The 14429-nt window shown below is 36.5% G+C and overlaps 1 protein-coding gene across 6 annotated transcripts in view; it reads right to left on the bottom strand.

Moving 5' to 3' along the window:
- Positions 1 to 82: 82 nt before the first annotated feature.
- WDR20 (WD repeat domain 20) overlaps positions 83 to 14429 on the bottom strand; it is a 45002-nt gene continuing 30655 nt past the window's right edge. For 2 of the 6 annotated variants that reach the window (XM_035327519.1, XM_035327518.1), the window contains one exon: positions 83 to 988. In XM_035327519.1, coding sequence (XP_035183410.1) covers positions 935 to 988 — 54 coding nt within the window. In that variant the 3' untranslated portion in view covers positions 83 to 934. Of the gene's footprint in view, positions 989 to 1297; positions 13427 to 14429 lie in introns of those variants that run through there. The other 4 variants (XR_004751253.1, XM_035327516.1, XR_004751252.1 and 1 more) reach the window with 4 other exon arrangements.

Here is a 14429-nt window from a genome sequence, read left to right as displayed (position 1 = left end):
ATATTTCTGTACCAAACATTTAATTCAACAAAGGATTGATTACATCAAAGCTGATCAAATTTGAACAGAAAGTAAACAAAAATGCATATTCAAGATAGTTTAATATGTATTTTCTGAATTAGAAATATCACTTTCTTAAATGAATGAGAATTTCTAGTGTAATGATCCATTACTCCCCTCCCCCACCACTGAATTACATTATTTGTACATATAATACAGAGCTGATTGCAGTTGGAAACAACAATATTAAAATAAAGGTTTAATAGATACAAAGGATCTTTTCTCCACAACATAGTTTTTCTGGTGTTTGGACACCAGATTTAAAGTAATTTTCTATTAGCATTAAACTATTTAAGTGCAAAACAATTTTGTTTTAAAAATCTAAGATTGCAGCATCCATCTTCCTGAATAACATTTTGAAGCCAGAAAGTAATGACTTTCATTTTCTACGAGTGCATTCCAGGCTGTCTTCTAGCCATCTCTGGTTAAAAAAATCAGTGCAAAATAAACAATGGTGAAGTACTAATTTAACCATTGAACTTACTTGGATTTAAGAAACATACTTTATTTTACACTATATATATATATCTTTTATTTATATATTTATATATATAGATTAAATTACACTGGACTTTAAAAGTATAAAGAAAACCAAAAATGTTACTATTTTTTTTTTCTGCAGCACCAAAGGAAGCTTTTGTTTTGTTTTGTTTTTAAATGAAAACTCTTCCTTGGGTGAGCAGCTAGCAGTAGTAGCTGTAATAAGAACTCATTACATTATTCCTTTGCAAATTACTATGTGATTCACATAATTCCATGTTTACACTCTGCCACATTATAATTTGTGATGCTCTTTGCCTGAAGAACAGCTCCTGGTTCCATTGTCATTACTTCTTGTCCTGTGTTCAGAGATTTGCTAGCAGTAGTGTGATGGCTATACTACAGTTCCACTTGGAGAATTGGCCTGGTTTTGGGATGACAATAAACCCTGCAAACAAAGCAGTTTACATTAATCCAGCAAGAGAACCTGACAGTAATTTTAAAAAATTATTAGCCTGAAGCTAAAGTACAACTTATTTTTACCACCACTTGCTTACTGTAGGTATCAGCACCTCCCCTCCTACAAGAGCCTAAGCCACTGTTGTATCAGTCAAGCAGCACACAACAAAGCGTTCAGTAAGGCAGAAAGTGCGTGTGTTCATGACACACGGTGAATCTGATCCAAGCACTTGATTTCAGTCTACCTTGCACTTTGAGTCATTGTGAGCTGTGCAACTGTAAAAATCATACACCAAAAAAGGGATCATCATTTTATTAGGGTAGCAACAAACAAACCTATTTCAATATCAACAAGTTTGACAACTAACCTGATACAGGGAAATGCTCAATCTCTTATATGCCACTGAATATTACAAGCTTTAAATAGAAAAATAGATTATCTAACCAAATACTTAGTTTGGTAATTGTAAAGGAGAATGAAACAGGAAGTAGGAGTTCAGTAGAAGTTTCCCATTACAATTTAAGCTTGCATTCAGGATTTTTTTTTCTTTAAACTGCATTACCATTCCAATAAATGGAGACTTACTTTATGTCAAGCATAATGCTGCTACTGTGCGGCACCCCGAGCTAGACACGGGTTGCGCTTCCATATTAAGGCAACTATACTGTAGGCGACAGATCCCAGTTTTGATTTATGTATAGTAGCCCATTTTTAATTATTCACATAAAAAAACCTGTATGCCAGACTTATATAGGAAAAGCTTAATATCAAAATGCAATTTCATCTTCTTGCAATGTCACTGTTATAACAACTGCCAGCAGACTTGCACCACCACGGCAGCTAAGCTGGAAGCTTATGAGTATCACCAATGAGTATCACTGAGCGACTCTTACTATGCAGGCACGGCAAATGCACTTTTAGCAATTCCTCTAAATAGCTACCAGCTTAATTTCTTACCTCAAAATTAAGATCCTGTGACTCAGATCCATCAAACCAGACAAGTTCAGGCAGCAACTAACACACAATGCAGAATGCACACATCTTCAGAATCTACAGGAGCTCTTTCTTGCTTGGATCCCAGAACTGAAAAGTCACTACTGATGGAAGAAAACCCTGACCATAGACAAAGAGGTGGAAGGAGGTCTGGATTGGCTGGATTCAAGTCATCAAGTTTCTACTAAAACCATAACCTTTTTTTTATTATTATTTATTAAAAAAAGGGAAAAAAAAAAGAAAACCCCACATGTATTCCACCAATTCCAACACACAAATCCAAATACATGTGTAGGATTTATAGCAAAGTGTGTGGGCACGTGTGTATGTATACACTTTTAAATACATTTATACATAATAAATGTATGCAGCACTTATTAATATCTTGTGAATATCTGATTCAAACACCGTTGAGGTAGACGGAAATGGGTTGGTCTTCAAACCTCTGTGTCATTCAGGCTTTGCAAAGATGCTGCATACTTAACAAGAAGAGAAGAAAGTTTCATTGTTATTAGTTAAGGAATAGCAAAAAGGCAGAGTTTTAGAGAAAACAAGCTACTGAAATGAAGCACTTCTGAAAATGTTTACCAAGAAAGCTTTGTTTCAAAGAGATGAAGACAAAACAGAACTCTGTTTACTGAAGCGTTCCTCAGAAATCTATTAAATCCAGCAACAACTGGAAGGTCTTTCTTGCAAGAAGACTACATCCACTAAGCAAGTTTCACACACCTTCAAAAAAGATGTCCCAAAGGTCTTATTTTCAGTCTTTAATAAATCAATAATCCAAACTGTTCATATGCAAATGTGCTTTATCCTACTATTTTCAAAAAGTACTAGGGATGGTGTAATACGAAGCCTTTTTCAACAGGATCATAACTAATGCTATATAAGCAGAGAAAAATAAGCACTATTCTACCACCACGTTTACACGGTAATGCAATTGGTTGTTGGCAAACAAAATCAAGTCATTCATCCTACAGCTCCTCTAGAAACAGGTAGCACATACTGATGTCTAGTTTGGAGCCTTATTCCCCCAAAACTACTGGCAACTCTGGAATTTAAGTTCCACGACTAGGAACAAGGATTTGCTCAGTCCTGGTTGCATCTCCCACACCATGAATGCCTCCTGCTTTAGGAAGCCAAAGCACCATGCGGGTGGCTCTGAGCGATGCTAGGAACTCAGATTTCAAGCCTTGTTCTAAATTAACACTACAACTCTGGGCAGGCAGGGCAGAGGGACACTAAAGCAGAAAGAATCTCAGGATCAACACGTGCTACTGCAGGCAGAAGCTTCCAAAAACTTAGGAAGCAGCACCTTAAGGCTGGGTCAATCTACAATGAGATGGCCATCCCTGAAGTTCACTTCTGTGACAGAGATCAGAAATGCTGCAAGTTCTTCCAAGTACTTAACTTCATAAGATGACATCTAAGACCTTAGATGTTCATATAAGAAAAGCAAGAATAAAAATCTAGGCATAAAAGTTTTACAGAATCGGGTAAGAGTTCTAGGTGGGTCCTCAGTAACAAGAAAGATCCTATGGAGTTTTGCCGTTATTAAGAAGTTAGTTAAGTACAACATAGGAAGTTCTGGAAAGCCATTTTAGAAAAGCATGTGACAGCTGAAAAAAAGTTCAGTTTTCATACAAAAAATACCATGTAACAGTCTGGTCTGTAATCTGGGTGTGGGCCTAGAACGCTTGTAATGACGTTCTCTGGGAATAATACAATGAATAAAGTTATTAAAAAAAAAAGTCTAGAAAATTCCGCTATGGATACAGAAGATAATGAAGTTAGCCCTCAGTGCCTTCTGTGGCTAAACCGCCCAGGTGCTAAAGAATGGAACAAAACCTGCAGTAACTCAGTGCAAAGCTGCACAGTTTAACAGCAGTGACAGAAATCATGAAGAACTGCGATACGACAGCTCCAGATCTGCTGTGCTGTACGTCGCATGCCATACATCAGCTTAAAGTTTAAGAACAGGCACCACACTGAGCTTGCAGCAGGGACAAATTAAAAGACTGTTCAAAAGTTTTGTAAACAAACATAGCCTTTTATTAGCAGTATTATTTTGGCAGCATGTGGCTCTAGTAGGGGTTGGGAATGGAGCAGTTATGAGATCCAAGTCAGGAATCTGATAAAGCAACCTTCATCACCACCTCAGCAAGAGCCCCCCAAGTCAGCGTTGCATCATCTGCCATCTCAACAGCATACTCTGCAGTTCAAATACTGTTTGAACACGCTTCTCTGGTGGAGGACTATCATTTGCCTTATGTCAATTAGCAATGAAAGCCTATTAAACACATTGTTTCAGCATTGTTGCTAGGGCAAGCTGCTGCACCATGCTAATCTCTGCATTCTCTGACTTCCCAAAACACACGGGACTTTGCATATTTAGTAAAAACTTTAAGACATACTGGCAGGCAGAAGCAGCTGTAACAAATACAATAGGTAAGATGACTCCCATCCAAGTTGCAGAGCAGTCATACCCATGGTCTGTTCAGAAAGACCTGCAGCAGCACTAGGACCTGCCCTCCTGCACGAGATGGCACGGGTTTGTTTTTCACGAAGTTCCACATATGCACAAAGTTTGTTTTATTCCCCAGGCAATAATATGAAACAAAGTTTCCCAACAGAAACTAAGTGTGTGAGAGATCAGGACATAACTGCTGCATTTAAAAAATGAGCCAGGAAAACACTGCTGCTTAGAATAAAAGCCACCAGTAACTAGAGTTCATATTTTCTTTGTTTAAATTAGAACAGAACTGATTGGAGACAAAGATTTCGCTAATCCAGATATTAAACTGCAAGTTTGGACATGTGGGCAGGTTACTGTAAAGTTACTGCTTATGTGCTAATTCACAGCTCTCTTGGCACGCACTCGGTGCTCGCCCTGGACAGTAAAACAGAGCAGCTGCCTCAGTAACGTGCTGGAAGCCAGAATTCTGCCTGGCTTTCCTGCTGTTTTGAAATTGGAAAGTAGAAAAAAAAAGCAAATAGTCCACTGTAACAAATACAACAGGTATTACAAAATCCTTTTAGGCAGATACAGGCTAAAAGGTCTCACAGTACACTTCACTAATGCAATTACACCAGCACCAGCTGACCTAACAAATGCCAATGCAAACATGGCATTGATTTGTTAAGCCATTACTGCTATTGAAATAATAATTGCATTTATTGTTAAGAGTATTCCACATGCAGTTTATTCTTGTTCAAAATTCTGATATCCTTGGAGTCACTTGAAGATAGTTATCTGGACTGAGACCCTTGCTTGACAAAAGAGCCCCCAGTCCAGCGCAGTATCTGAGCAATAATATACTCAAACAGAATGAGACTGTTCACATTTAAAATCCTGCAGTCGAATGAGCTTAATTGGATTAAGATTTGTATGAACAAAATGTCCATGTTTCTTGTCCAGATGAGTCAGCATTTATTAGCCTAAGTCTTTGAACTACATATATTTATTAAATCAGATAGTAAATCAGTGAAACGGAGTCAAAATTGAGACCATTCAAGGAAGTGCCTGCTGAACATTAACAAAACATACTATAGAGGAATGCTCTGTATTGATTCAGAGGGATAGAGCCAAGCCAATACCTATCTCTACATAGTCTCTGTTCACTTTATGTAGTTTTAAATGCATTATTTGTCTTTGGTTGGATTTATTATTTTTAGTAGTTACAGAAAAGTAAATTCTTAAACCATTTGACATATTAGATCTTGTAAAAGCATGTAGGAGCAACAGGGAGACTGCTCTTGCAACTTCACTTCTGTATACATAAGGAGTTTTTCTTCTAACAGAGGTGTATCACCTCTTGACAAATCACTCTTTGTTGCTCATGGTCAACAGAAAGAAAGCCAAGGCTACTAGAAAACTAGCAGACTAGTTAAAATAAATCTTACCTGTAACAATACTAGGTAAGATTACTTCAAGACTAGTTTTAGAGTGGTAGTAGAAGATAAGCATCTCCAAGAGGAGAAAAAAATAAGATGTAACTAAGTGTGCACTGGGAAAAGCACAGAAGGCTTTACCAGCAGAAGCCGGATTTGACTCAGACAATAGGAACTTTAGGTTCATTTAGGTAGTACAGGCTCACATGGTTAGGAACAGTTTCTCTAGCCTCTTCATTCTATGGTAAGGTCTAAACTTTTCAGATTAGGAAATAACGAAATGGAAATGAACCAGGAGTAACGCTGGGTAAGAAGTAGATGACTTCAGGCAACTCCATTTTGGGTAGCTGTAAAATAAGCATGATCACAGAATGAGAAGAAGTGATCAAAATGAAGTTGATTGGCACCTATCTAAAATCCAACTTTAAATACAGAAAATAAGGTGATCAAACAAGTTATTTCCTTGAGAAGTTTGTGCAATGCTATGAAAGGCAAGCAAGAAGACATTTCCATCTTCCGGGACATCTTTTGTCATCTTCTACGACTGCAGAAGGTGTGGAAGATGGTTAAGCTTCATGCTCATGCTGACTCTTGAGAAACTGGTTTGTACAACCAGTTCTTGCATCATTTGATGTAATCAGCTGTTCACACAAGCTTTCAGGACAGATTTTATTTTGTTCGTCCATTGGATCCTGTATATTCTTAAATATATTACATGGAGACCATCACAGTGGTCATTCAGTACCTCCTGAAGTATCAAATATTCTCAAGTTCATATAAAACAGATTATTTCCTCGGTTTAGTCTACGGAGGATTTTTCCCTAAGAGACAGAGTCCTACCTTGAAACCGGACTCAAAGTAAATAACTCTTTCACTGAAATTTCTCAGAAGTGCCTCTGAAACACTGAAGTGTCACTTGTTTGGTTCCTTCAGCACACAGTACTGCTGCGGCAAGGGCGAAGTTTGCTCAGATAGAAGTGCAACTTCTTTTTCTTTGCCTAAATTGGTCCCAAGAAACGTTGTAGCCAAAGGTTTAGACTGGTTTGGTTCTGGTTCAGATGAGTGAAGTTCTAGACTAGCCAAAGCTTTTCTAGACTGAAAACACTTGAATCATCCAAGCGAGCCATATCCTCTGGGCTGTAAATTCAGCAACCTTAGGTGAATGGCAATGCCTAAAGCTGGAATAAACAACATATCCTGCACCAGAGTCCATAGAGGAAAGAGCTCCTGTAGAGTCCTAGAAGGAACAGAAAACACTCAGCCCCAGCTCGTATCTGACGGCTACGCTGAGTGAATCTAGACGCATCCATGTCTGTGTTTTACTGAATCTGAGTTTAAACAAATTTGATTTTTTAAAATAAATATTCTATTTCATATTACTCTAGTCGTAGAAAAATATCAGAAGACATGACCTTATCAGCAAGATTTAAACATCAAAAATGTATGTATTATCTTGAGTTGAAGTGAAACATTTACTCAGAGCAGGTTACAGGATGCGATCAACTTCTTACTTCAAAATGCGGCAAGTTAACAGTTTTCATTGTGGCCATTTGCTCAGCACAGTATGATAGCAAAAGACCACCTAAGGACTGCAAGATAAATTAAAACTCAATGTGGAAAAGGACTATTGAAAGTTATCTGCATTTACAGTTCAATCACACATTTTTATTTAACATCAGTATACAGAGGACAACCCCAGCAAGTTATTTTGTAATGTCAAGTATTTAGTAAAGTTCTTCAGCTGTAACAGTGACAATAGAACAGCTAAAAATAAGCAGTATGAAACAAACATGATTTTCTTAAAATTATAAATATACCAACAATACTTCTTAAAGCTTAATTATTGCAACAGTTAAATTAACAATAGTTCATGTTAGAAAGGCTCTATGAAATTTATTCAAGTTGTCAAGAAATTAGATGGAAGTGTAAAAAGGAAATACATATGAATTTTACTTTTGATTTTCACTAAAGGTAGTCAATACAATTTTGTACAGTATCACCTAACATGTCAATCTTTAACAAACTCCAGTATACAGAATTCATAAAATGCAGAAAAAAATTGTTTAATTTTTACATGTAAATTGACAGTAAATTAACTGACACAAAATTTAATATTGTAACATAAGCAGGCCAGCATTTTTAATATTAATTTAGAAGCTTTATATTGTTAAAGGGGCAGACATATACAGTCATTCCAAGTACATAACCAAATTGTAAGAGGTGATAATTCAGAACATGGGTTTTCTAAAAGGTGTTTAGTAAAAGTCATGTTATTTCCTAATCCAGACATCCTCATCATAAAGCCTTTACAGGGTTATGATCTTTCCTGGCTTTACTGGAGCCACTAGTCACACCTCCTCACACACGCACACGCGCAAACACACATACAGACCTTGCTATAAATATCACACCAGTGTACTAGGTTTAAATTCACCCTGATAATGCGGGTATGCTATGTGCAACTTTGCTATTATGCACATTACAGAAAGCTTCAAATTTCAGCATGGTAACCTGAAGTCATATAGCTGTGTTTCAGTTTTACTATAATCATCCCTGAAGTTTATACAGATACCGTATCACGTTGAAAGAAATCTATTTGATAGTACTTAAATACCAGCAATTGAACTTCAATTGTAATGATGAAATGCTCCTTTCCATTGAGGAAGAATTAGTATGTATAGCTGCTCATCTCACTCAAATATAGTACATGAATGTTTAAGTACTTTTACTAAAACAGAAATCATACTAAAACATGATACTGTACTACAATTGTAGTTAACTAGAAAATTCAAGGATGTTATAATTTAAGTCTAAATTTTCCTGTACAATAAGTCAAATAAATAAATTCCATGTGCATTTGTTTTACAAAATGGTAACATGTTTGTCTTGCTAGGTTATACACTGCCATTTCACCTGTTCATAACTCTGTCCAATCTTACCTTGAGCTTTCTGACAAAGGAAGCAACTAATCAGCAGCTTTCATTTAGATAAAATGGAGTCACTGTACAAGATGAAAAATTAATCCCTAAGTCAGACACAAATCATATAGATCATTTCTCTGACCATTAAATTCAGAGAAAACCTACTTTGCATATGCAGGTACCACTGTACCACTTTTTTTTTCTTTCAATAGTGTTTCTGCTTCTGCAGTTCCTATAGTTCAGTTTGAAGTAGCTATAAAGATAACACACAGTTTACCTTGGTTCCTTTAAGATGTTTTACTCCTGCAGTTTAGGATTAATACAACAGTTCTACAATCCCATTTACGCTTTCCATTGGGGCTGGGCAAGAAGGGGAAAAGGAGACAGCTAATTGTCACCATGTTGATTAAGAAGTCCATACTCTTGTTAAGGCAATCTACTTTTCTCACTACCCTGAACTTTTTGTCTTACAAACAGGCTAACAAAATGATCATAAAAAAAAATATTTTAAGGTATTCTAAGCCTCGTTCAACTTGTTTCTTATTGATTTTTCCATTCACTTGACCTCACTCTGATCAGGAGATAGTACAACAGTTCTGGAAGTATAATGTAAGGATAGTATATCCAGTGAGGAAGCTCAAGGTATGATTATGTATACGCTCCAAGTAATAATTTGTAAAGTTTGTAAACAAACTGGCAGGACCCTCTGTAAGCACAGTACAGCCTATCAGCTATCATAAGGATCTTGGCTGAAGAGACATTTCTGGATTTTTTCCACTAAGGGCAGCACCAGTCCAACCAGAAAAAAATCAGAGACCTTGTCGTGCATTGTCCAATTATCCGGCACGTCTTTTGATGACTATTAAAAATGAGGGAAATGTAGCACTGGCTCAATGGAAATTACATTAAACACTGCAAATCTATTTCCGTTTTCCATCCAATTCTTTCTTTAGGCTGGCAGTGCCATGAATTTAATGAAGGCCTTTTGAGGCAGTGATGGAAGAAGCAGCAAGATTTAGAGGCTTTCACTCTAGAGTTGGCAGACAAAAAAAAGTGACTGAGTTTTAAGATCACTTGGGGACCCAATATTTCAAAAGGAAGACTAGAAATACTAGAAATAGCAGCTTTAAACCCTAGAGCAATGGGATGGCCTAGGATATAACAGTTGGCAAAACAGAAATGAATGGTATATAACCCAGTAAGAAAGACATTACCATGAGTGTTTTATACTTTGACAATTCTCATTAAATAAAGTTAAGTGCTTTCCTATAAACAAAAAGAATGCTCATAACGTCCTTCTGGCACAAATATTTTCCTATCAAACCCCTGTAAACATGCCATCAAAATTTAGTTTTTACCAGCAGAGTGAGCTCACTAGAAATGCAAGTGATATCAGAAAAACAAATTCATTTGAAAATTTCTAAGTAAATACTTCCTAAACAATATGGCATTTACATCAGTGTGCAATATATTAATTTTGAAAGTGATAACTTTAGCATGAAAGTTACTTACCTGTCATTAAAGTTTTCCATATTGGCCAATACATAAATCCTGATTTTTGGTACTGCATACTTTATCTCTGAAATATTTGAAATGTCATATTCCAAATCAAAGTCAATACACCAAAAAAAGTGTTTAAGTTATAACCAGTCTAACAAAACCCACCTCAGCCACTGAAAATAAATTTAACAGTGTTGCATTTAGTAGTACACAGTGGAGTTTTAAAGCAAAAAGAAAATATAGATCACAATAGAAATCTGAGGCACTGCTGTACATGTTTAAAGTTAATTCTTAAGACTTATGAATTGCACTGAGTCACAGAAGTGATAACTGCTTTAGTATTTTCATTCAGGACAAACATTAAGTAGTTAAGTTTTTTTTTTTCCTTTTTTTTTTTTTTTTTAAATTAATGCTGGAGCTGTAGTCCTTAGGCAAAAACTATATTTTTTCTAGATATTACCTTCTACCCTTCTTCCCAGAAAAGGATTTACAATTTTTTTTAGCTTTAGATTCAACCTTTAAAAATGCATCAAAATGCAGAATTGACGTAGCTATGAGTAAGTTGTGTCAAGTCTGAGAACATCTCAAAGAAATTTACATTATACAACTTTTAAGAAAAAAGTCTTGACTTTTACTTAGTTTTATAGCAATGAAGATGTGGTATTTAAATATTTACAGTACCTCCACTTCAAAAGTGAGATTTATGAACCAAATAGTTAAGATGTAACAAACGTCAGATGTTCATTTTTGCTGCCTACCGTGGCAATACTCAGATATTACCAGTTTTTTTTTTTTTTTTTTCTTGAAATGATAATCTACATGCCACAAAAACTTCAGAAGTTGTCACAAAAATAATGGTCCTTTTTGGTGGATCAAATCCGGTAATGTTTTCATAGCTGTATTCCTTTAAAACACTGCAGGCAAACAAAGCTATTGTAGCACAAAGTACTTTTTAACAAAATCATCACCACTTTTAGCTTCATTCAAAATTTAGCTTGCTATACATTGAACAGAAGAAAAAAGTTTCATCTATGTTTAAGTGCATTAACAACAAAAGTTAAAACTAATATTTTAATGAAGGTTCAACTGATAGAACAGGTGCTACCAAAAAGCACAAGCTTGTCAATGATCAAATTTGACTAAGAAAAGTGACAGTGACATAAAACTAAAGCTGCTTAGAGAAAGCTTACACAATTTTCCCTAGCTTGACAAAGAATACATAAGTCAAGACCCAGCTAAAATTAGAGTTCCTTGATAGTGCTGATTCACAACTTCAAGAGCATAAACTACAGTCAGTAAAGGGCTCACAAATCTGCTCATAAAATGGCTGACACTTTAATAAGAAGTGGTTTTACATTAATGGCAGACCACCACAGAAAAGTATGGAGGAATGAAACACTTTGGTTTAAATTTTTCAGAGGCTCACATTTCTCGTTAGACTTAGAAGCAGCAGCTTTTATAAGCTACTTTTACTGGGAGTGCAGTATTTTGTAGAAAACATTTGAAAGATTATAATTATTTTAGTGATTGACATGTTTTTACTTCCATTTTTACATAAATAGCTTTCACCATATTGTGGTTATGCTTAAGTATAAGAACACTGATCAATAGTTTAGATGCACAGTATTTATTTCTTCTGCTGGAAGGCAACTATACTTAATTGTATCCAAGACACTTCAAATCATTCAGAAATATGGCATGCAGTATCCAAAAGTATGGCTCTGAGGATTTTTTTTTACATTAAGCATAAAGAAATTTTATATTCAACATTCATTTATATCTCAAGAAAACTACCTATTCAGAGTTCTAGTTCTTTGATGCAGCATTAAGGATTAAAACTTACCACTTTACCAGGCCTTGCCCATGTGCAAATAAATCCCTCCTGACAAGCAGTGACTATACAGTCTTCAAGAAAAATTAACACAGTCAGTCTTTCATGTGCTATCTTTTTACAGATAAGAGGCTCTAACAAGGGAACATCTTCCATTCTGGGACAGAGAGGTGTTCCCAAAGTTTTAGCTGGGTCCGTTTTGGTTTTAGTAACTAGGTTCAGTTTGTCACTGCTCTTGCTAGATATATGTCCCATGCTATGATTTCTCTTGTGATCTTTTTCATGGTGTCTTTCCTTCCGATCATGTAGCGATAAGGTTGCAAATTTACTAACACCAGAAGCAATGGCACCATCCATGACACTGCTTTTACTGCCAGCATTTGAGACTGCAGAATGTGGAAGGCTGTTTGACCGTGGAAGAGGAGGGGGTACAGAGTTTCCAGGTGTTGTGATACTGTTTCCATTACTTCCTGGGTTAGTTCCACCACTTCCAGCGGGTGGACTTGTGGCATTCATGACATTTGTATGTGTCCTTGCTCTTGAGAGAGGTTGGTGGGGGAAGAGGATATCTTCTGTAAGATCCCATAAACAGAGCTGCGTGTCCTGGCCTACCGAACCAAATCTATACGTAACACTTACTGGACGACTGTCTGTAGAGTTCCTTTTGGATAGCCTAGATTGAGTACTATTTGCTCGATCTCTGCCAAAATGAAGGTCTTGGAAATCCTCATCACTGCCGCTAAATTCCATCGGGTCACTCTCTTCTACGCTAGTGGTATACGGATCGAATGCAACAACACTGACCCACGATTTATGTCCATGGCCTCTCGCTATTACTCGACAGTCCACAAAAGACCAAACTGTTACCAAGTCATCCTCTCCACCTGTCACTATGTATTTCCCGTCAGGACTCCAACACACACACAGCAGTCCTCCAAAGTAGCTTTTCATTGTACCATGCAGTTCCACTGAATCAAAGTTAAACACACGAAGAAAACCATCCTGGCTCACACAGGCCAAGAATTTCCCATCTGGGGAAAAGGCAAATTCATTCAGGGCACCCTCACCTACTGTCCATTTAAGCAGAGGGTTTCTTGTGGATTTACTCTTGCAAGTGTGAACTGCAAAACTTTCTCCTTGTTTAAGTAGCTGGTAGTGCGGGGCTGTGGTACCACAAGTGTGCTCCACGTTATATAAGTACATATTGCCACTGGAATGAGCTACTAGGAAAAGGCTTTCCGAACCTGGTACCCATTTTACACAGGTTACTCTGGACTTGTCTATTAGTCTCTGCGAAAAACAAAGAAGATACACATCAGAAAGTCTGAAAATTAAAGTTTTAATCATTAACTGTAAATCTGAGCTTTTGGGGAAGAAGGGGAACAAAGCTTAAGCAAAGCGAATTCAACTTTCTGGAAGGAACTACGTTACTGTATTCTCAAACACTCAATCTCATAAAGCAGTTAGGAAATTATATTCAGAGAAAGTGCTATTAAAGGTTATTATGGTCCAGTCACATTTTTAAGAACATACTTTGATCAATCCAATCTGTTGCTATGAATCTCAACGTAATGTTCTTAAGTTTATAATCTGCTGAGGACATTAGAGTACGAAAAAAATAATCAAGAAACACAAACTGAGCTAAAGGGAAAAAATGCTGTTACTCATCTATGTGACAAGTTATAAATCAGCAACAGTTAAATTTAAACTCTGGTTTTATCTGAAATTGTTATAAAAATCAGCATCTGAAAAGAAAAAAAATAGAGGTTTTAGGAGCCTTTATCAGCTTACTGATTCAGGCAGCAAATGCTACGCTGTGCCCCTGTTACCATGTAGTTGGACAGTTAGTTCCTAAATACATGTAAATCAGCAAATTTGGAAGGCACCACATCCTCTTCACCTTGTAAACCCCACCCTGAAATTACTTTTCATTCATTACCCAAGAACCTGCCTATACTCTCAGTTACCATCTGATTAAGAAGTTTCCTTTAAAGAAAAACAATTTAATGGAGTCCATCATTACCAAACAATGAACACACATTAAACAAACATCCCTAGTTAAAACGTCTTCAGTGCTGTAAAAACTGAGAAGTAAAGTCCGTAAACTCAAGGGGTCACCTGTTGTTCTGGTGGATTTCTAAGTCTACCAACTCAGCCATGACTTCACTCAACTGCAACTTAGAGACAAAATATTCTTTAAGTGCAAATTCAAGATTTGTATTTGGCACAGATTGATTACAGCCTGAAAGTACAGCTGAGATATACAAAAGGCAAGAATGCAAATACAGCGAGC

The sequence above is a fragment of the Oxyura jamaicensis genome, chromosome 5 (genome assembly GCF_011077185.1).
Source record: "Oxyura jamaicensis isolate SHBP4307 breed ruddy duck chromosome 5, BPBGC_Ojam_1.0, whole genome shotgun sequence".
Classification (NCBI taxonomy): Eukaryota; Metazoa; Chordata; class Aves; order Anseriformes; family Anatidae; genus Oxyura; species Oxyura jamaicensis.
Note: the sequence above shows the minus strand (reverse complement) of the source record. Positions and strands in the feature narration are given on the sequence as shown.